General features: G+C 44.8%; 2 protein-coding genes across 6 annotated transcripts in view; one reads left to right on the top strand and one right to left on the bottom strand.

Annotated features, from left to right (window-relative positions):
- Positions 1–22,338, bottom strand: part of MACROD2 (mono-ADP ribosylhydrolase 2) — a 1,347,099-nt gene extending 1,324,761 nt beyond the window's left edge. The window contains exons 1-2 of one of the 4 annotated variants that reach the window (XM_038394327.2): positions 22,017–22,338; positions 1,338–1,454 (exon numbers count right to left, since the gene is read on the bottom strand). In XM_038394327.2, coding sequence (XP_038250255.1) covers positions 1,338–1,454; positions 22,017–22,062 — 163 coding nt within the window. In that variant the 5' untranslated portion in view covers positions 22,063–22,338. Of the gene's footprint in view, positions 1–1,337; positions 1,455–21,950 lie in introns of all 4 variants that reach the window. The other 3 variants (XM_043512065.1, XM_043512066.1, XM_038394325.2) reach the window with 3 other exon arrangements.
- Positions 22,339–22,379: 41 nt separating this feature from the next.
- SEL1L2 (SEL1L2 adaptor subunit of ERAD E3 ligase) overlaps positions 22,380–24,202 on the top strand; it is an 84,792-nt gene continuing 82,969 nt past the window's right edge. Inside the window, exon 1 of one of the 2 annotated variants that reach the window (XM_043512078.1) lies at positions 22,380–23,672. In XM_043512078.1, the coding sequence (XP_043368013.1) occupies positions 23,618–23,672 (55 nt within the window). In that variant the 5' untranslated portion in view covers positions 22,380–23,617. The remainder of the gene's footprint in view (positions 23,673–24,202) is intronic. The other variant, XM_043512082.1, reaches the window with a different exon arrangement.

Consider the following 24,202-nt stretch of genomic DNA (forward strand, 5'->3'; position numbering starts at 1 on the left):
CAAACACATGACAGATGTACTCACAGCTTAATGCACCTACAGCAGCATTTCTCAAACTGTGGGTCACGACTCCATTTTAATGGAGTCACCATGGCTGGCTTAGACTTGCTAGTGCCCAGGGCCAAAGCCCAAGCCAAAAAGGGCTTCGGCCCTGGGTGGCAAGGTTCAGGTTACAGCTCCCCTGCCTGGGAATGAAGCCCTTGGGCTTCAGCTTCTCCCCCGCCCCACGGGGTCGAGGGCTTGGGTGGGCTCAGGCTTTGATCCTAGGGTCATATAGTAGTTTTTGTTGTCAGAGGGGGGTCACGGTGCAATGAAGTTTGAGAATCCCTACGCTCAGATAGTATAATATCAATAGGTTTCAGAGTAGCAGCTGTGTTAGTCTGTATTCGCAAAAAGAAAAGGAGTACTTGTGGCACCTTAGAGACTAACAAATTTATTAGAGCATAAGCTTTCATGAGCTACAGCTCACTTCATCGGATGCATTTCAATGCAGTATTAAAACCTATAGAATAGAAAAACTAAAATAGAGTGCTTTTACATCCCTAAAATACAGACCTTGGCTACTACGACCTATGCCTTTAGCACCTTAGGACTAGGCTACTGTAAATCAAGTCTACATAAGCTGAGACATCTAGAAACTGAAGCGAGTGCCCCCTATTCTTTAGGCAATACCCTATATGTATGCTGTGTATATAACACCAGCACTCCATAATTTGTATGGACCATCAATAGATTCTCAGGAGAAATTCAAGGTATTGGTTGAAACCAATACAGCACAAAACGATTTGGAACCTGGTTACTTGAGAAACACCACCTCTCCCCATACAATACTGCCATCAACACAATACGTGGAGGCTATCAAACTAGATTCCCTAAATCAAGCTGAAAGGGGGCTGCCAGCAGAGTGATTGTAAAAAGGGTCTTTAGTTCCACATCCACATCCATTGTGACAAATCCTGAATTGTATGCTTTAGGAAATGCTGTAAAGTCCAGGTCTTTTAAGGGCATCAAGCCACTGGTATCAGTACACTCTAGACAGAGTTATTGGAAAATCAGGTCCATACTAGATACTGTAGATTGCACGCATTTGCAGCTGACTAAGAACTAAGACCAAAATTATCTACATTATGCAACTCCTAGCAGGCTAAACAAACTAAATACATGAAAAAAGTGCAATTTTTCAATCCCAACAATTAAGAAGCCATTATGGATACAGAATTAATTTTTAAAGTATAATGCAATTAACTTAAGACTGCAGATAATGTTACCTATATGTACAGAGAAATATAGTTAATTTCTTTACATGTCCCCGCCCACCCAACTTCCTCTTTACATACCATCACTTTGGTTCTTGCTTTTCATTTCTTCCATCCATGTTGGAATGTCTTTCAATGGAACATACTCCCTCACATATTCTTTGCGTCTGTCCTCCAAGGTCATCTTCAACAAACGCTCTGTTTAGAAAACACATGGAGTTTTCTTAAAATCTTAATATTGTTGGCCTCAGCCAAGTGGTGGCAAGTTTTGGTACCAAGAAGCGAGGTAGTTTTTGTTATTTGAATGGGACTGATGTCACAGAGTCAGGTAGGGTGTAATTAAAACACCTTACATTACTCATATCAAAATAGACCCAACTGCATACAGGTAACTTTGGAAACCCCAGCTCAGCCACCACAAGCCGCCTCTTCCTGCACTGTCCCCCCAGGTCTCCAGTCATCCTCTCTACCACTCTAGAGCCTTCTCCTACTGGCTCACAAATCAACTTCCAGCCACGAACCAGAAGAACAGCAGCAGATGGGTCGACACGATATAAAATTGACAATTTTAAACTTTTTCAAAATTACTTACATTCTTTATGCTCTTAATATTTTGTTATAGTCTGAACAACGTCGAAACTGCTCTCTCTTTACCTAACAGGCTTGGGAAGACTTACCAACGAGCCAGTCAACATATTTTGAAAGGAGCTGGTCAAAGCAAGTTATCTGATGTCATAGGGTATTTTGGATAGTTTGGTTTAAGAAAGAAAAAAGTTTCATAAATTCCATGTGTTCATATTGTGTTCACATTCTGCAGCTCAGGCAAAATTGCAACGAAAAAAAGTGTTTTGAAATTCTGCTTTACAAATTTACACCAGTAATTAAGTCTGTTTTCTAAAGCTACTCATTCAGAACCAAAAATGCCCCGGGTGGGGAAGGGGTTCTATATACATCAATGTCATCAGGAGCAGTACCAGTCACTTATAGTTTTAGTATTGTTAATTTGAATGAAGGACTTGTCTACTTTGGGGGCGGGGAAGACAACAGGAGGTCAGTCCACACTAACTCATGTTAGTTTGCATTGAAAATGTCTGCCGACACATGACACAAACCCTTAAAGCACTGTAGCTCCCCATTTCCTGCCAACTCTGCACTCTACCTTCAAAGTGGAGTATGTTTGATGTCAACTATAGTTGACATCGCTTCTACACACTACTTTGGCAGTCATCCAACTGCTATCTCACACGGCTTTGTGGGAGTCCATGACTGACCTGCCTGTTTACTAGTATGCCCTCAGTGTTCTGGGGTTAAGGTGACCAGATGTCCCCTCCCCCATTTAAACACCTGACACAGGGCCAGGATTAGTCCATTTGCTCCTAGATTCAAATCCATCAGCATTACAGTATTATTCCAGCAACACACCACCATTCTTTGTGCAGCTACTTGGAGCTGCGACAGGATCCCTGACTGCCTCACCATCTGGGGATAAGACTGTACAGCAAGCTCTTGCAACCAACAACCACAATAAAAAAATTAGACAACATTGCTAAGCAGATGACCAATAAGGGTCACAGCCAGGACACTGACCAATGACGTAACAAGAAATCAGGAAAATGTAATACACACACACACACACACACACACACGGGTGTCAAAAAACAAGTCCAGTGGTGCTCATGTAATCTATTTTATGAGAAGTTAGACAGACATGCCACTACAGAATCCTTGTGGATAGTGGTGCCACTGCCCCTAGCAAAGAGACTGTGGCCCTCATCTCCCTCCCAAGGGGAACTATAGTTCACTGAAAGAGGACAATGACAAGGACGACAGTGAAGAGCTCTCTTTGTATAGCAGGATCTCTTCAGAACTCCATATCCTGAAGACAGCCATGTAAGAGGCCAGATCAATTCCCAGCCTTGGGCCCAGGAGGAAGATCTACTTACCTATCTAAACAATTGATTTTTAGGCTATACAGTTGTGCTAGCTTCTGTTCCAAGTGCCTAATGGCCATTGCCATTTGGGGCAAATGGAAGCTTGGAACCTTTTCAACTCTCCAAAACCTTGATCCCCTCCCTCAACACCATCCCCGCCCCCTTGTTTGCCCCACCCAAAACACACTTTCAAAGTGGTGACTGGGAGGGTAATAAGCTTCTATCATGCTGAAGCCCCAACCATCAACTTTTTACAAACCCATGCCATGGAGGGTATGTATTCGTCCACTAGTTTCCCTTTCCCTTCCAGCATCTTTCCTATCTGGCAAATGCCACCATCTCCTCCAACCCCATTTGCACACTCATAACATCTGCAACCTCGCCCCCTCCTCCCAACATGGCAGATTCAAATAATGAAACTGTAGTGGTCTGAAATTGAAAAGTTTGAAACAGCTGTTACGCTAAAAAAAGGTTTGGTTAGTATTCACAGTTCACATGAGAGATATGCGTAGACATGAATATTGCATGGCTGTACATGTAGTAAGACTACTGATCCTCGCTGAGGTATATATGCCTTGTAACAGCATTGCAAACAGGGATTCATACAGGAGAAGAATAAGTTAGGGATAGCATAGCTGCACAGCTCTTAAAGCAAATGGTTGAGATATAACAGATACCATTCATCATTATTGCAATCAGGTAGACAAAGGGGGCATAATGGCTTTCCACTGGCTTATATATTTCATAGAAAGACTGGAAGCCATTGAGTGTTCAAATAATCAGCGCACAACCCAATCTATTTTTCTCTGTAAAATCTGTAGGAGAGATTAATTTTAGGCTGAGAATTGCTCAGTTTTAGCATGGACATTCACAAGCATAAAAGTTACTTTGGGGGAATTCTGAGCCACTGCGCAGTGGAGAATTAATATCCTTGCAGATTTTACTCTTTCCCCGCAGAATAACTGATTCATGAGGCCCTCCCAGGCAGCAAGTCCTGCTCTGGCATGTCTCGGTCAGGAGCAGCCAGGAGAGATGTAGATCACTGCTTCAGGGGACGGGGCTGGGCGTGTGTGCAAGACTCTGTCCCTCTCGCTCACTATTGTGGTGCACCTGTAGCCAGGGAGATGCAGGGCTGGGGACGCCCTGGCTGGTGGCTCCTACCATGCACTAGACTCCAGATGCTAGTCCTGGCTGCGATAAGGCCTTCTTCTCCTGCATGGGCCACTCCCAGGGCTGTGTCAGACCCACCCCCAGAAATCTCCCCTTCCTGTAGGAAGATCCACACCCTCCCATGCTTCTTGTCCCCATCGCTCCGCAGTTGCAGGGGGAAGGGGTCACTATATGGCGAGTTGCCTGCAAACCCCTTGCATCTGGACCCCCACCCCATCCTGCCAGACCCCACCCACTGAGCCTCAAACACCTTCACCTGTAGCTCCCCAGTCCTATTCCCCCTGCACTCAGACCGCACCTCCCACCACCACAAGCCCCTGTATACCTAGATTCCCCCCCCCCATGCTAAACTCTCCACCGAGCCATGCACATCCAGATAAGCCTGACAGGATACAAGTGTGGAGCAGCTTCATGTGGGGGAATCCAGGTTTGGGGCTAAACTAAGCCTGCTTCCCCCACACCTGGATGGGGGCAGAGCTGGCGATGCATGCCCATCCGGCACAGAGGGGGCAGGACCAGCCCTTGCACAATGTCATGGTCAGGTGCAGGCTCACCACCGAGTCTGTGTCCCAGAAGAAGGCTGCAGAGTGATCCCTCACCTCTGTGCAGCCAATAGCCTCCACCCCCATTGCCCTTCTCACCTATTGTCTGCAACAATTGACATTCTAGTCCAGTGACTACAAAGTGACATGCTGAATACTACTCAGCCATGCCATGCCCTAAAGCCCCAATCTGTCAAAGCATTAGCTCCCATGGGGATATTCAGGTGCTGAACTTCATGCACCTTTTTAAGTGCTGTAATAGACCATGGCCTAACTTCAGTGCTAACAATGTGCTATGGGCTATATCTACACAGCAAAGAAAAACCAGAGGCTGGCCCATACCAGCCAACTCAGGTTTGCGTGGCTTGGGCAGTGGGGCTGTTTCATTGCTGAGGTTGGAGCCTGGGTTCTAGGACCCTGCAGGGCGGGGCGCTGTATAGACATACCCTTAAAGTCTTCTGTGCTGGACATACATGGAAATATTAGTATTGCCATCTGCTCTGTGGAGCTATATCAATGTGCTAATATGTCTAGTAAGGAATCCATTTGTCAAAAAAACATTTCCTGAATCTTTTTGGTTGTCTGTATTGTTACAGACATAGGTGCTGACAGGTATTTTGAAATAAATTACCAAAATAATTGAAAAAAGGCATGACTATATTGTGTTATGACAAATAAAATATGCAGAATTTTAAAATATTGTGCTCATAATTTTTTATGTTTTGGCTCAGAATTCCCTCAGGAATATAGAAACATAGGGCTGGAAAGGACCTCAACAGGTCAGCTAGTCTAATCTTCTCTGCTGAGGCAGGGTTAAGTATATCTATATCATCCATGATAGATGTTTGTCTAACCAGTTCTTAAAAAAACTCCAATGTTAGGGATTCCACAGCCTCCCCTTGGTAATTTATTCCAGTGCTTAACTACCCATTTAGTTAGAAAGTTTTTCCTAATACCTAACCTAGCTCTCCCTTGTGGCAGACTAAGCCTATTACTACTTCTGTCTTCAGCGGACATGGAGAACAATTCATCACTATCCTCTTTGCAACAGCCCTTAACATATTTGAAGACTAGTATCAGGTCCCCCACTCATTCACTCCTCAAGACTAAATACGTCCAATTTTTTTTTCCAACCTTTCCTCAGAAATTTAGAAAATCCAACCTATCACTTTTGGGGCTCTCGACTGGACTCCCTCTCTAGTTTGTCCACATCTTTCCCAAAGTGTGACACTCAGAATTGAATACAGTACTCAAGCTGAGGTGTTCCCATTGCTGAATACAGTGGAACAGTTACCTCTTCTGTATTATCAGGAGTGTTGTAAATTAGCCTTTTTCCTCTCAACTGACCACATTGTTGACTCCTATTCAAATTTGTGATCCACTATAACCCCCACGTACTTTTCAGGAGTGCTACCATCTAACTAGTTATTCCCCATTTCATTTTTCTTTCCCAAGTGAGGTACTCTGCACTTGTCTTTATTGAATGGAGTCTTGTTGATTCCAGACCAATTCTCCAGTCATCCCGTATCTTAGCACCTGGAAGACAGCACACCCTTCTATTCTCTAGATCAGCTCTGGTTACAGGCCTGTCCATTCTTCTCAGTAAGGAGTCCCCAATCACGTAGACCTGCCTTTTCCTGGTGACTGTGCGATTCTCCAGTATATCCCCTCTTCCCTCTGGCTGCAAGTTCTTTCCACTCCTATTCTCCCATGAAATCCTCTTCAATCCATCCTGTATCCTCCTGGGGCTCATATTTGGTGTAGTCTCCATTGACTCTTCCCCTTTTCCTATAGGGCTAGCCACTCTTCTCTTCTTCCTTGCCCTTCCACCTTCAGTGACCACCTGCTGAGCCCCTTCTTCATTTTCCAACTCTACAAACCTGTTCTTGAGCTCTATTTCTCCTTCACTAGCCCATCTTCTCCTCTGCCAGGTTCTCTTGGTCACATGCTTCCTCTGTCCATTTTCTTCACCCTGCTGTCTCCCCTCAGAGTTCTTTGGTCCTGCTTCCATCTGCAAAGCTGAGCTTTTTCCTTCAGTCGCCTCATGTCTTTGCTCCATAATCTACTAGAACCCCCTTCTAAACTCAACCGGACTTTCCACCTGCATCTCCAATCCTCGGATCTTTTCTGGCATCAGCTCTCTCAGACGGCACTTCATGCAGACGAAACTCTTTCCAGGTACTCCCTCCAGGATCATGTACACCCGGCAGCTTCCACATCCAGTCATCTTCATTGGTGTCTTCCACTACTTGGGTCACTCCCACTGCTGCCTCTGTATCTGTCATCGCCTTCCCACCTAAATCCTGTTAATCTGGGAAACAAACCACACCAAAACACCAGCACCCATAGCAAAAACAAACCCCAAAACAAAATCCCCTGTTTACAGCTCTGTTTGCTGGTTCCAGTGCCACTGTCTGTGGCAGACTGGCTGGCTACCTTTATAGGACCCTTACTCAAAGCAGCCCCGTGCCCTAATCAGGGCTCAACTTCTCTCCCAGTACAAAGCCCCTACAAGCCTCTACACATACAAATACAAAACCAAATACAAAATATCTTTTTCTCCTCTCAGTCTCAGTAAGTGAGAGTTTTGCTACTGCCAAGCTGTGAGACAACTCCTTGACTTATCAGCTTGGCTACTTTGCCAGCAAACTCTTCAGGACTCTGACAGCCTAAACCTTGCCTTGCAGGTAACAAAATAATAACCCCCAACTCCCGAGTTCCCCAGAGATGACTCCCTGCAGTGTCCAGACCTCTAACTGAACACTACAGAAGTTAAGTTCATTGCTCCTTTAAAAAGAGACAATATATTGCAGCTCATTGATTTAAGATTTGACACACTCATTTCAATCACAACTCTGATTTGGTTTAAAGTTTATTATACAAATAAGTCATAGGTGTAAATGATACCAAGATAGAAAGGGTTACTAGCCAACAAAAGTAAAAATAGTCTGAGACTAAAACTTCTTTTCAACAAGTTACCACCTTTGCCTAAGCAGATTTCTTACCAAAAAAATTTAGCTTCCAGAGACCTCATCTTCTTTGGTTGAAGGGCCCGACATTCTGTGATTTCAAGAGCTTTGGTCCCTTCAATCCCCCCAAAGCAATGAACAATTCAAATGTCTTTCTGGCCCCTTAATAACACTTCAGAGTTCACTGTCCATTTCAAGAGCCAGGAAGGCTTCCTGGTGTTCTTCCCTTCCTGTCATGGGCTTTCCATCCCCCTGCTGATTTGTATTGTAAATTGAGCTCCCATTGTTTTGATTCCACACTGCTTAAGTTATATTGCATATAGACAGATAGCTGCCTTCCCTCCTGCCTGGGAGAGAACCTGTTTTTCCCATGTTTGGTCACAAACTTTAAAGCATAATGTCAGCGAGACTCCATAATTCCTCTTACAGTGTTAATGTATACACTTCACAATTATATCAATCACCAGTTTGTCACAGACTTTCATAAAAAGGCCTTACTCGATACATTTATAATACAGCAATATTGTATACAATCAGTTGATTCAATTGCTTATCATTTGAGGTTCAGACCCTCTGTCTTTAGTGACCAGGCTATCTTCCTCACTCACTAGTTTGATTGCTTTGTTTATCTTTTATGTAAGTGTATCTTCATTGTCTCTGCCCGATAATAACGCTGCAGACAAACACATTGCTTTGTCTAAGCAGACAGTGCTTATACATTGCTTGCATAACACATTACAAAAACAATTCTAGAACATACTTAAACTTTGTGCATACCCTGTACATATATCACACACGAACATCAATCAGTGAGGTAGTTTTCCAATGATCTATTACATGGCACCTGTTGAATATGTATCATGACAACAGTGTTAGGTGTAATAAGTTCGTCACGCCTGAAAAGAGTTGCTGATCCAGAATAGTGAACCACCAATGGGCCTCCCTGTTGCAGGTCCCATTAAGATCACCTGAGATATAGTAATTTCTACTTCCATATCCTTGTTCCCATTGACCATCCTGACACTGCCTCCAACCTCGTCACTGCCTCAGTTTCTAAATAAGAATAAAGTATTTGTTTAGGTTTGGGGCCATATCTAGCCCGCCCCCTGGTGCTTAACAGACCCACTTCTTTCCTTGTTTTTGTATTTATATGGCGAAAGAACTTTTTCCTGCTCGTTTTAATTTCCTTTGCATGGGCCAGCTGCTTAGCTTTTGACAGTTTTCACTCCTCTCCCTATATTTCTTGACCTCTAAGAAACAGCTTTCCTTGCTGATCCATCCCTTCTAGGCTTTCTGCCTTCTCTTCATCTGTGAGATGTTTGTTCATCCAATTTGGTCTTCAATCCTTGTGTACAGATTCTTCCCCCCATTTCTTGAGATGCAGGCTCCAGATCAGAGTCAAAGTTGCAGAAAATAATTACAACCCTCCTAAACATTCAGATTTCTGAGTTTCAGTCCAGTCAACTTTCCTAACTCCCTTAAAAAAAATTATGTTTCCCCTTGCATTCAAGGACCCTAGCTGCAGACATTTTTATTTATCCTTCCATTTAGTTTAAATGGAATTAGCTCATGATAGGGGGAAGCAGTAGATGGGATATTCCTCGTCTTCAAAAAGTCTTTTGATACAGTCTCACACAAACCTTTTCATAAAACTAACTAAAGTAGTATTGCCTCAACCAAGGCGACCCCCCCCCCGCCAAAAAAAAGTGCTAGCAAATTACTGTACATACTTACAGGAGCACACTTATGGTATTTTTTTTCAGAGTAGCAGCCGTGTTAGTCTGTATTCGCAAAAAGAAAAGGAGTACTTGTGGCACCTTAGAGATCGGAATGCATCCGATGAAGTGAGCTGTAGCTCACGAAAGCTTATGCTCTAATAAATTTGTTAGTCTCTAAGGTGCCACAAGTACTCCTTTTCTTTTTACTCATGGTATTGCCACCCTTGTTTCTGCACTGTTGCTGGCATCGGCGCTGCCTTCAGAGCTGGGTGGCTGCTCTACTCCCCTTCCTCCTCCCACTGGCAATTTTTTTTTGTGATCTCCCGATCCCTATACAATAGCCTTGTGACCCCCTTTTGGGTTGGGACCCCCCCCATTTGGGAAACACTGGTCAAAAACAACCTATTATAAGGTGGGTGCACAACTGATTGGGAAACCATACTCAGTAGTTATTAATGGTTTGCAATTGAGCTGGAAGGTCATATCAAGTAGGATCCTGCAAGAAGGTGTACCAAATCTGGTTCTATTCAATATCTTCATAAATGATTTCAATAATGGCATATAGAGTACACAAATTTTGTAGACAATACCAAGATGGGAGGGATTCTGAGTTCTTTGGAGGACAGGATTAGAATTCCAGTTGATCTTGATAAACAGAAGAATTGGTCTGAAATCAATAGGATGAAATTAGAAAAGGACAATGCAAAATACCCCACTTAGGAAGGAATAATCAACTGCACAAATACAAAATAAGACCACCTGGGAAGGAATACTATAGAAAAGAACCTGGCAGTTATAGTGGATCACAAACTAAATACGATGCAACAATATAATACTGTTGCATGAGTCAACATCATTCTGGGATATATAAGCAGGAGTGCTGTAAGCAAGACATGAGAAGTAATTCTTCCACTCAATTCAGCACTGATAAGTAAGGCTACGTTTTAGTAAGAGTCACAGACAGGTCACGGGCAGTAAATAAAAATGTACGGCCCGTGACCTGTCCATGACTTACTAAAAATACCCATGACTAAAACTTGGGCAGGGCCTGCCTGGAGGCACTGCAGGTGCTGGGGAAGGGCAGCAGCAGCATGTGGCCCAGGACCTTGGCTGGTGCTGGGGGTGCAGTTGGCGGGACCAAAAGGCCACCCTACCTGCGCCTCTCTAAGCTTCCCCTCCCACAATGTGATTTTGACCCAACAGATTCTATTTCATCCATACCATCACTTCTAACTTCTTTAAAAGTCTACCTCATCATTAACATACAATGCTGCTCCACCATCTTTACCTTTATTTCCCCCTTTCCCAAACAGCATATACCCTTCAATACCTGTACTCCAATCATGACTACTGTTTCACCAGATTTCTGTTACCCCTATATCATCGATTTCACTTCCTGTACCAGTAGTTCTAGTCCCTCCATTTTGTTACCCAGACTTCTGAATTGGTGTATAGACATCTTAGTTGTTTCTGCTTGTCTTCACCCAGATTCCTCCACCCAATTAAGCACAATTATTCTACAGCCAGCATCACCTGACTGTTCAAGAGGAAAGAGTGTCATTGGTATTGGTGACGTCCATTCTCCTAGCCACTGCTGTTCTCTTTTCCATTGTTGTATCCGCTCTGACTTGATTTTCCCTCCCCCTCAATATCAGAATCAGGCATGCAGATTACATGAGCATATCTAAACAGTCTCCCCTGAATTCCTAGTTTAAAGCTCTTTTAATCAAATGTGCCAACCTCCATCCCAGAAGTCTATTTCCCCTGAGAACAGTCCTCTGTCCAAGGATGCCTCCCAGTGGTCAAACATTCCAAAGCCCTCCTTCTAGCACCACCGGCTGAACCATCTGTTGATCACCATCATCTTGTCTCTCCTTTGTTCTCCTCCATGTTTTAATCACTAAAAGCAGAGTTTGTAATGTTTATACGTTTTATTTTTGGTTGTTATTTACTGGCATAAGCTGACAATAAAACCATTTAAAAAAAGTCAAAGCTTCTGCAATGCATGGCACAAAAAAATTCAACTTAACAGCAGGTTTTAGAGTAGTAGCCGTGTTAGTCTGTATTCGCAAAAAGAAAAGGAGTACTTGTGGCACCTTAGAGACTAACAAATTTATTTGAGCATAAGCTTTCATGAGCTACAGCTCACTTCATCGGATGCATTCAGTGGGGAGATGATTTATATACACAGAGAACATGAAACAATGGGTGTTATCATACACACTGTAACGAGAGTGATCACTTAAGATGAGCTAATACCGGGGGGTGGGGGGTGGGGAGAGAAAAGAAACCCTTTTGTGATGATAATCAAGGTGGGCCATTTCCAGCAGTTGACAAGAATGTCTGAGGAACAGTGTGTGTGTGTGTGGGGGGGGGGGGGAAATAACATGGGGAAATAGTTTTACTTCGTGTAATGACCCATCCACTCCCAGTCTCTATTCCAGCTCTCACCCAGATCACACCACACAATCCACTGTCTACAGCCAAGCTCTACGATACAACCGCATTTGCTCCAACCCCTCAGACAGAGGCAAACACCTACAAAATCTCTATCAAGCATTCTTACAACTACAATACCCACCTGCTGAAGTGAAGAAACAGATTGACAGAGCCAGAAGAGTACCCAGAAGTCACCTACTACAGGAGAGGCCCAACAAAGAAAATAACAGAACGCCACTAGCCATCACCTTCAGCCCACAACTAAAACCTCTCCAACGCATCATCAAGGATCTACAACCTATCCTGAAGGACGACCCATCACTTTCACGGATCTTGGGAGACAGGCCAGTCCTTGCTTACAGATAGCCCCCCCAAATATGAAGCAAATACTCACCAGCAATCACACAACAGAACCACTAACCCAGGAACCTATCCTTGCAACAAAGCCCATTGCCAACTCTGTACACAGATCTATTCAGGGGACACCTAATCACATCAGCCACGCTATCAGAGGCTCATTCACCTGCGCATCTACCAATGTGATATGCCATCATGTGCCAGCAATGCCCCTCTGTCATGGACATTGGTCAACCTGGACAGTCTCTACGTAAAAGAATAAGTGGACACAAATCAGATATCAAGAATTATAACATTCAAAAACCAATTGGAGAACACTTCAATCTCTCTGGTCACTCGATTACAGACCTGAGGGTGGCTATCCTTCAACAAAAAAACTTCAAAAACAGACTCCAACGAGAGACTGCTGAATTGGAATTAATTTGCAAACTGGATACAATTAACTTAGGCTTGAATAGAGACTGGGAGTGGATGGGTCATTACACAAAGTAAAACTATTTCCCCATGTGTCGTCCCCCCCCCCCACACACACACACAGATTTCCTCAGACTTTCTTGTCAACTGCTGGAAATGGCCTTTCTTCCCTCCCCCCCCCTTTGCTGGTAATAGCTCATCTTAAGTGATCACTCTCCTTACAGTAAAAAGAAAAGGAGGACTTGTGGCACCTTAGAGACTAACAAATTTATTTGAGCATAAGCTTTCGTGAGCTACAGCTCACTTTACAGTGTGAATGATAACACCCATTGTTTCATGTTCTCTGTGTATATAAATCATCTCCCCACTGTATTTTCCACTGAATGAATCCAATGAAGTGAGCTGTAGCTCACGAAAGCTTATGCTCAAATAAATTTGTTACTCTAAGGTGCCACAAGTACTCCTTTTCTTTTAACTTAAGAGCAGAATCAGGTTGGGGGAAGGGCAAAGGTGTGTGTTTGTTTTAACTCAGAAGCATACACAGCATGAAGAGTACCATAACATCTCTTCCCATAAAAATCATCTCCCACCTCTACCTTCTCAGGGATGACAGCTGCACATTTTCAGGCACCAGACTCAAAGTAAAAACAAGAGGCATCCCTGACTGTATTGCCCGGGTGGTTTATATTTCGCAGTGGATGCCTTGCTGGCCACTCATGGTGTTGAGCAAATATCTGCATCTCAGCCTCCAACCCATAAAACTTTCTCCCTTACTCTCACCATATTGTGCAACAAACATGCAACTATAGTCGTAGGCCAGTGTCATTTTGCAACATCTAACCTAGTCATAAGATAGTGCTGTCTCACTTTCTAATGGGCAAATGCACACTCCACAATCATTCTGCAACTACTAAAGCAATAGTTGAACAGCTCCTTTCTTCTGTCCAAGTGCCCTGTAAATGGCTTCATTAGCTTGGGAAATAAAAAAAATAAGCTCCATCTCCACACCATTAATGTCCATGGGGAGTTTGCCCTCAGGAGCAGTGTGATTCATTAAGGTGAACAGGAGTGATTCTAAAAGATCCTAACATCATGGACCTTTCCAGACCACCTTGCATTTATGTTTGTGAACCTGCTCTGGTGGACAAGCAGGCCTTGGAGAAATAGCCCTCTCTCTGTTTATCAACTCCAAAATTTGGTGTAGGAAGCAAATGACGGGACCGAGGGGTCTAATACTATTCTGGAACGCCGAATGTGCAAAGACATCAATAATCTCCTAAGCATTATGAAGCTTTGTAACCCAGCACACAATACCTCCTGCATAATAGCACATAGCTGCATGAGAAAGACCTCCCACCCCCAACAGCCAATCTTCCCAAGCCAAATTGGTTAGATACAGACCAGTAACAGTCAGGGGTGGCCAGCTGCCAGATGGCAACAGCAACTTATTTTCTTAACAAGCATGGGATTCCACAAGGCGGTATGCTCTCTCCACAGTTCCAAGTTCAGCACAGATTTCAAAAAATGGTTGCCTTCACCATCCTGAAATTCTGTCACCATTGCTGGTCATCCCAGGTCTGCAAACCACCACCACCACTTGATGCTTTCCCACCCATTGATTCTGTTTTCCCCTAGCCCAGAAACAACTCTGTACTGTGTTCCAGGAACAGCTCATGTAGTACCAGTTGCTTCATATCCTCCTCCTCCTCTTTCTCTCTCTCTGCTGCTGCAGATGTTGTAGCCACATCAGCTGCTCAGTGATTGAAAGCCAAAGCCACCCAATGCTGAGAACTCAACCAAAGTGCAAGCAGTCTCTGTGTATTCATGATTGCCAGCACTGTGGCACAGAGCATTATTGCATCCAGGATGGCCAACAGAAATTCAACAAATGGTGCTAGCCCACACAGATAGAAAGTAATCACAGGACAGAGGGCAAGGAATCATGGGATTTTCAGAGTTTGACCCCCAACTCCTAGAATTCTACTGGCTTCCACTATGTATTCCACAATGCACTGTGAACAAAGTGCCAGAATAAACACAGTTCAGCAATGAAGCAAAGGATCATGTGATAACCGCCTGAAATGCCAAACCACACACACAAGTCCCGTCACATGTACACAATCATGTGCATTGAAACATGACACCGTTATCTCGTTTGCACACTATTACTGCAGATTACATATTGCGTACCAACTAGTACGCATCAACTCAGCATGAACTAAAATGCCTGTGTAAGCCCTAAGATGTCCTCCACCTGGTCAGTTGATACACTGAACTAGAAGTCTGACCTCCATTCTTGGGTTGCGCACATCTTCCATTAGCTTCTTGACGGAGGTTTTAGGTGGAGTGGTCTGTATCTTACAGCTGTCCAAAACAACAGCCCATTACTTAAATGGTTTGTAAAAAGCAAACAAGAGCCAGAGATAGGAAGGCTAGTTGTGATGGGTACACTCACTGCTGGGGACGCTCCTTTGTGGGTGATGTGGAAATCAGCTCGCATCTGGATTAGCACCCCTTCTGTCCCTCTCACCCTACGGCCCCTCTCGCTCTCCAGGACTCTGGGTGTTTTCTCTAGGACTCAGCCCTCCAGCTAGGTCACTGTATTGTCCCCCCTTTCAGGGTATCAAAATCTCACCAAACCAGCTGTCTGTATGGCACATTCAACAGTCCTGCCCCGCTTCCCAGTGACTGGTAGATGTATCTGGGTCCATCCTTACTCCCGGTTCCATCCCAGAGGCCCTATACTCAGCAGCCAAGGACTACATGGTCTCAAACATTGCTGCTCTTTCCCTGAGCTTCTGCCTACTTTACCTTCCACAAACTTTCTTCCCTGCAACTCCTCTGGGTTAACCCCTTCATCAAGGACAGGATCTCACAGTTTTTGCTCCCCCTTGGGTTTCCTCCCACCCCCATCTCTGTGCTGAAAGAGTGACTGAAGATTCTGCCCCTGCAGCCTTTTTCTGTGGCAAATTTTCTGGCTTTACACCTTACCCAGCTTCTCTTCATCAGTAATCACCACCTTCACCAGCATTAGATAAATCGTGACCACCACCTGGAAAGTTAGGTTCCTGACACCATCCCCTCCTTGTCATTTTCCATCCCCACCTCATTTATCCTCTTTCCTATTTTATTGAACAAAAGGCAAAAAGATAGCCTGGCTTAGACAGACAAGATAATTCCACTATTTGCAACCCTGCTGTAGTAAACCTGTGACCAGAAAGGGAAGCTAAAAGTAATGCCTAAAAACAGCCTGCTGTTGGTAACTGTTTTCCAAGTCTTGCTGTGACGGATAAACCCATGTGCTTTCCCTGTACTTCTCCAACAGCTAGGTCGCAAGCAAGAGAGCATCAGAGACAAAAGCCACATTTCCTATTTTTGCTATTATTCTTATGGGAATTCATTTTGTTTTGTCTTAAAAGAAACAGGTTGGATTTATAACACCCTCACCTTAAAAAAGGACAATTCATACAATCTAAAAAGATCATCAAAACAGGGTTTTTCCCTTATTTAAAAAAAGATTCTATACAGCTAAAGGAAGAGGGCAATTATTAAAATGAAAGCATTACTTCTTTAAGTTTCAAACACTTTAATTGTTTTCCTTTTTCTGTGGGTTTAACAAAAGACTGAGAATGTTTTTAGCGGTGATTATAACAACTGGAATAAGTCAGCCATAACTTGACACAAAAACCCCAGACTATACTTCACTGTTAAAATCTTTGTTATCCATTTAGTGTTGTATGAATATATTATCCTGAGATACCTGCTTATCACCACAATATGCATTAGAAACACAGATTAGACCTTTGGTCCTCTCAGGATCCAGTGTTCTGTTGATCTCTATTAATATCAGGCTAACATCCATCTTAGGTTCCAATACTAGTATTCATGACATATTAACTGAGGATTCTGAAAGGCATGCATGACAACAAAGGGGAAGGGCCAGAAGTGCCATCCCAAGTCCCTGAGTTTTAAAAACTTCAGTGAGTATACTCCATCCAAATGAAAAGGGCGGGCTGCAGCTGCTATTCCAACCCATATGCCAAAGTCATATGGGTGACAGGAAAGGCAGATGATGAAATCTCAACCTCTGTGTATTCTATTGGCATAATAAATCCCAATTTTGTGGGGGAAGCCATTTCATCTATATAAAACGTTATTATAAGATTTTTAACCCCCTTTCTTCTTATTGCATTATATAAATTGTCCCTTCCATAAGAAGAAAGTGGCACAATACTGTGGAGCACACCAGTACTCTTGTATTCAAGTCTAGCCTCTGGCAGTCATTTTCCATACAAGCATAATTTGGGTATACTAACAAGTGAACTACGTAATACAAATTAAGTTTATCTAAAAGCATTTAGTTCACTTTCACATACAAATATGTTTAACATTATCAGAAGCAGCCAAATGTTTTTTCCTTCTTGAGATCTTAGTCCAATATTGACAGGTTTCAGAGTAGCAGCCGTGTTAGTCTGTATTCGCAAAAAGAAAAGGAGTACTTGTGGCACCTTAGAGACTAACAAATTTATTTGAGCATAAGCTTTCGTAAGCTACAGCTCACTTCATCAGATGCACTTGGTGGTTGTTTTTCCACCAAATGCATCCGATGAAGTGAGCTGTAGCTCACGAAAGCTTATGCTCTAATAAATTTGTTAGTCGCTAAGGTGCCACAAGTACTCTTTTTCTTTTAGTCCAATATTATATGTGCTGCTCTTAGCCAAGGCCCAGGACTAGACAGACATGGGGAAGGAGTTACTCTCCATCTAAAAATTGTGTTTTCAGATCATGTTTGGGGCACACTGATTCAGCAGGATGGAGAGGCTGCTGCTCAGATAGAAATTTCTATCACCTGAAAGAAACCAGTGTTTAAGTAGAATTTACAAAACTGTGAAGTCTAATAATCAAAGTTTGACTTCTCAGTATAAAAGGAGACTCCTCCTTATTCTAAACATTTTTACATTGCAATACTTTTTTAATCCAACTTAACCTGGAGGATTGGAAAAAATACATAATGATTGCATACCTTAATTGGACCTTTAGAAATAAAATTAAAAAAAATCCATGTCATTAGATTATTATTCAATAAAATTTCAATGTAATTCAATTGTTTAATCCTCGAGAACACAGAATACAAACGTTTCACGTGTGCTACAGGTACTACCGAAAGATGAACCTGAAACTGCAGAGATCAACTGGTACTATAGACATACTCAAAACTTCAGAACTGCAGGATAGACAAGCAAACAGACTTCCACTGAATTTTAGTGAAAAGGGTACAAGTCAATTTGTTGCCTTTAAGGAACAAAATTCTTCTATATCTTTATTACTTGCAGGGCTTGAAATTTACTCGTGTGGAGCAACATAGTCCTAAACTATCAGTTTCTGTTAAAATTAAGCTCTCAGAAAGGTCTCTAATATCCATAGCTGCAAATATCACCTTTCAAATGTGAATCAATGAAGTGTTATTTTCCTCAGTTTGCATAGAGCCGGCTCTTGTGTGAAATTGTAGGATCCAGGTAAAGAGTGAAACAGAAAGAAAAAAAGCAATTTCACACTGCTGCAGTTTGTGAATGCTTAGCAGCCACAGACAGGCACTACAGGTATTCACCTGGTAGGAAGACAACCAGGGGAAAAAAAGAATCCAGAAGCTAGGCATCTACAATAAAGACATTGCAATATTGACATTTAGTAATCCAATGAGAGACAGGGTGGATGAGGTAACGTCTTTTATTGGACCAATTTCTGTTAGCAAAGGAAACAAGCTTTCGAGCTCCACAGAGCTCTTCTTCAGGTATGTAAGCTCAAAAGCTTGTCTCTTTCATCAACTCACCCACCCAGTCTCTCTCATATCCTCATATTCCAGGACCAACATAGTTACAAAAAAAGAGAGAGAGAGAGAGAGAGAGATATTAATCAAGGCTTAAGGACATTTACTAGACATTAATGGACAGTCTCAATAGAAATGATGAAGTAGGAGCATCCCTCACCACCAAATCCTGGATATACAGTACACCCTTGATGAGAAGCTCCCCTGACAAATGCCAGAGGTAGAAAGGTGCTGAGATTCCTATTAGAATGCTGCTCATGCTTAGGAATCATCTATCAACTTTGGTACAGTAATTGCCTACAAATGTGAAGCCCCTATTTCTTCTCTCTGTTGGATGGGAGAAAGCATTCATAGGTTTTAAGTTTTATAAATCTCTCCCCTCCACACATGCCCCTAAGTAAACCAAGTGTGTTCCGTTAACATTTCTGCAGGAAGTTAGTATTGCTTGATCATATATTTAAGATACTGAATATTCATCAATAGAAGGGAGCTCAAAATTAAAAGTGCCCATCACAATTTGACTGTCATTTTATCCACTGCAAGTAGGAACAATAGCATCAAGCATGTAAGATAAAAATCTCAGCTCAAGAAAGTTGTTTTTGCCTGTAGATCCCATGCCACATAAATAACTTCTTGTACATTTAAGTGAAACATAAAAATCTCAGGCAGATTGATTATGTATTTGTTTTGCTCTTCCCCCCGCCCCATAGAGTTATGTTTAGACTTAGTCTTCTCTCTCAAGTAGCAGCTGTCTGTTATGTTCATGCAGCATCTAGCACAAGGCCCTGGCCTCCAGGTACCACCTTACTGCTAATAAATTATAGGAATCCTATGGTAGAAGAAACAGTAACAAAACATGAGAAAGAGAACAATATTTTACATTGTCAGTCATACTTGTTTGCTGTTTAAGAGTGTAGTTTTTCATTTTATGTGAACACTAAACAGAAGGTCAACACAAGCGTTTCCGGGATAAACAACTGAACTAATTTATATTAGAGGATATTGGTAACAGGATTTTGTACTGTTTCTATTATTCTGTGTATGTTTGGATGGTCTTCAAAACAGTAAATACAATAAGACCAAAATTGCAAGATCAGCTTGATGGCTATTCAGTGTTTGTGGACAAGTTGTTCTTTTTCCAATTAAGAAAACAAAAACAAAAAAACAACTTTCCTCTGAGATTGATGACAGAGTTCTGAAGGTAGGATCCAGTTCTAAAAGTCAGTTCCCTTACTAAAAAGGGAACATTTTTCACAGGAGGGAGTTTTCTAACTCAGCTGTTTTCTACTATGAAGATTTCACTTAGCTGCTATTGCAAGGTTCATGCCAAGAAGATCAATAAGTTTTATTTAAGCTACAATCCGTGTTCAATAATTAAACACAACAATAAAAAGTCATGCAAGTTAAAGTAGTGGAGTTATGTTTGGATTAAACACTTCATTTAGTATCTTATATAGTTTTATTTCTCACCTACCTGAAACATACCCATCTTTCATATGACTAACTTTATCGCAGTAGAATCAGTTTTAGTTCTGTCTTTTTACATACATTGTATGGAATGTTTACTTTTTCTACCGAGTAGTTTATAGAGGAAATATTTCACCTATATTTTTCCAGTTGAACACTTTTTTCTCTTCTTCCATTTTAAATGGCCTCTGAATCAAAAACTAGCATTTGATAAAAATAAGTTTGTGAAAATTAAAGTTAGATTTGGTTTCAAAAGGTCTCCGTTCAACACATTTAAGTGTTCAGTTTGCCGTTTCTACGTATTCCTCTCTTTTCCCCGCCAACCTCCCCCAGCTACTTTAAAAAAAAAAATTATTGTGCTTTTGGGCAGTTTAACTTGTTTCAGATTTCTCTCTCTATTCTGACAGGTTTCAGAGTAGCAGCCGTGTTAGTCTGTATTCACAAAAAGAAAAGGAGTACTTGTGGCACCTTAGAGACTAACAAGTGAGCTGTAGCTCATGAAAGCTTATGCTCTAATAAATTTGTTAGTCTCTAAGGTGCCACAAGTACTCCTTTTCTCTCTATTCTATGTCTGTTTTGTGATGAGTAGCATTGCAGATGTGTTGTCCTACCTAGATCTAGAAAATAAGAGGGGTAAGGGTAGCAAGAAACACTCTACTTTTATTCATGTTTTTCCCCATAGTAGCACACAGTTATCTGACATGTCATCCCTATGTAAAAAACCAACAAAACAAGTTTTGTTGTAAAGACACAAAATACAAATATTTGTTTAAGCTGATCGGAATAGCCTCTTTGGAGAAAGATTAGGTTTGAATAAGAGTCTAGGAAGGGAGAGAATCTGCAGTCATGTAAAGGAAAAGAGAGGGACTGAGAGAATGCAAGGAAAAGGAGAAGTCACATACAAGGAAAGAAAAGGAGTACTTGTGGCACCTTAGAGACTAACAAATTTATTAGAGCATAAGCTTTCGTGAGCTACAGCACCAAAGCACAGCCGGCCGGGGGCTGGGCTGGGGTGGGGGGGGGGGGAGAAAGGGCTGCGATGTGCAGCCGAGTGGGGGAGGAAGCCACCAAATGCATCCGATGAAGTGAGCTGTAGCTCACGAAAGCTTATGCTCTAATAAATTTGTTAGTCTCTAAGGTGCCACAAGTACTCCTTTTCTTTTTGCGAATACAGACTAACACGTCTGCTACTCTGAAACCTGTCATCATACAAGAAAAGGTTGATTGTTTGAGAAAGATAGCAGAAATATATCAAAGAAAAGAAAGGAGGCTCATGGCTAGACTGGCACACAGGGGGTGGCTGGAAAAGAGAAACACTGGGAGTAAAGACATATACCCCAGAGAAAGGTGCAGCACAGGGAAAAGCAGGGGGAAGGGGAAAACGACCCATAAACAGGGGTACTGGAACAATGCTTATAGTGGGGGTGCTGCTGATGGAAACCACGTATTGTTGTTACTACTTCAAGCCACGGGGTGGGGAAGCATCCCCAGCACCCCTAGTTCCAGCACATGGTGGAAGAGGATAGAGAAATTCAAGGCATTAAGAGCAACTAGGGAGCTCACACCTCAGAGCCACGGGGGGGGGGGGAGGGGGGTAGCTCAAAACCCAGGAGAACCGAGTACAGCAAGGCGGGGTTGAGACACTGTCCCACCGAGATAGCAGCAGGGGGACGGGGGAGGAAGAGACGAAGGTCCACTCTGCCCCCCCCCGCAAGAAGGATAGTGGGGCCAGAGGACCTACCAGCTGCCCTACTGGGGAGGGTTACGCTGCCCAGCAGGAGGACAAGGGGGTCGGCACCTTGGCCCACTAGGCAAGGGCGGGGGGCAGGACAAGAGATAGGGCAGAGGGGAAGGGCGTACCTCCCGCAGCGGGCGGGCAAGCGGGGTGCCCTGCCCGGCTGAGACCGGGCTGCAGGGGGCTGGTACCTTTCTCCTCCTTCCAGAGCTTTTTCCGCTTGTTGCCGGGGTACATGGTGCTGTGGCTGGCGGCGGCTTTGAACTGCACGTTCCCCAGGCTCGCCGGAGATGGGGAAGGGAGTGGAAGTCCCTGACCCGGCGGCCGCCCCCTGCGTCCCCCTGCACGGCTCGCTCCTGCCCTGCGGCTCACAGCGCCTGTCAACTGGGTCACGCCTCGCTCGAACCCGACACCCCGCAGCGCCCGCCTCCCTCCCCGCAGCCCGTTGGCTCCGGCAGCTGCCGCTCATCAGCCCCCGCCCCACCGGGCCGCTCACAGCGCACGGGCTCCGGCGCCGCGGCCGAGGGGAGGGGCCTTAAAGGGACAGGCCGGAGGCAGCGCCGGGCACACGAGTCAGCTCAGGCCAGAGTGGACTCCCTCGCCGCGGGGTGATTCCCTCCTTGCGGGCAAGGCGACTCTGAGGCGTCCCCATCCATCCAGAGGGAATCCCCTCTTGGGGGGGGGACGACACTTGGGTGGTTCCCTCCATGGGGGAGCAGTAGGGAGGTGCCTCTTCTTTCCAGGGAAGGACTAGGGAGATGCCCTCCCTTTCTCCAAGCGCCCTTCTTTATATGGGGGGGACTCCCTGGCTGCCCGTGAGGGGGGGGAGGTCGCTTGACTGCTATTTGGGGGTGCCCCCGGCGTACAGTCACCCTCCCCAGCCCCCGAGGAGAGGCTTCTCTGCCCAGCTGTTTTGTGACTAATCTCCTTCCTCCCCCACTCGGCTGCACATCGCAGCCCTTTCTCCCCCCCCCCCCACCCCAGCCCAGCCCCCGGCCGGCTGTGCTTTGGTGCGACACGTGGCTCACAGGCGGGAGGAGATGCCGTGTAACATCCTTCCCTGGCCTGTTGCTGCGCCCCCAGGCGTGGCTGTGAGAGGGGAGGATCCCGCCTCTCCGTCGCTGAGTCGCGCTCACATGCCGAGGGCAGCTTGTCCCTGCCCCCCCCCCCCGCGAGGAGGAGGAGGCGGCGGGCGGGAAGAGGCCACAGCACTTGACACACACCCGAGCCCCACGGGAAGCAGCTCTGTGCAGAGAGCGAGCAGGCGGGGCTCTGGGAGGAGGGGGTCCGAGCCAAAACCACACCGGGGTTACGGATTGCGGCTTCCACCCAACCACCCCACCCCCCCCCGCTGCTGCCGCCCCGCTCCTCCCCTCGCAGGGCAAGGGGCGTCCCGCAGGCCGCTCCCGGGCACCACCACGCCCCGCTGCCTGCCTGCCCTCGGCCCCTTCGCTTCGAGCGCGTGAACTGACATTTCACTTCCGGGTTGAAGGTCAGACGGAACGGAAGGCGGGGATCGGCCGCTCGTGGGGACACGGTTGCTAAGTAACCGCATCGGGGCCGAGCTTGCGCTGCGCGCGGGCGCCCGTTGAGCCGGTGGGGGCGTGGATGAGCTTGGCCCTTGGAGGCGGCCGTCAGGCCCTGCTGCCCCAGAAGCGGGGCCTGTCCCTGCCCTGGGTGTGTGGAAGCGGGGCCTGGGGGAGCCCGTCCCTGCCCTGAAGCTGGGGGCGGGGGCAGGTGGAGGTTGCGGCCCCGGCGCGGGGAGAGTTACAGCCGCCGGCGCTGCTCTGCGATGAAGGCTGTGAGCGTGGCGCTGCTGCTGCTGGCTCTCCTGGTCTCAGGGCACAGTAGGTATCTGACATTGCACTGCAGCAGCTCTCCCTTCCTTAAAGCCGGGGTGAGCAAGCGACTTGATGGGCGAAAAGAAGTAGGCACTTCCCCCATGACTCACGATTTTTGTTGCCTCCCACCTGGGTGCCCAACCTCCGGCACCCCTCACGGGTTTGGTTTTCCCGAGGGCACCTACTGTTCAGCCCTTGTGAAAAATCAAACCTCTTCTCTCCCGTTGGGCACCTGCAATCGCTTTTGAAAACTTCGAGTTCTGTGTTTGAAAATACACTTCGTGGTGGGTTCGATTTCTGGTTCTTGTGCACGGGGACTGGAGCTTCTTGCCCTGTGTCATCCTTACTGCTCATTAAAATTTGTGAGATTAGTAGTTTAAGATTATTTCACCGTCATCACTTTAATAATAACGCGGTGCCTAACCCTCCAAGAACCATGCCACCTTCAGAGTTTGGTTCTGCCAAACCCTTAGCAGCCACTGCAAAACAATAATATATTGCTACAATTGTCATTCTATTAATTATTATTATGGGAC

The sequence above is a fragment of the Dermochelys coriacea genome, chromosome 3 (assembly GCF_009764565.3).
Source record: "Dermochelys coriacea isolate rDerCor1 chromosome 3, rDerCor1.pri.v4, whole genome shotgun sequence".
Lineage (NCBI taxonomy): Eukaryota > Metazoa > Chordata > Testudines > Dermochelyidae > Dermochelys > Dermochelys coriacea.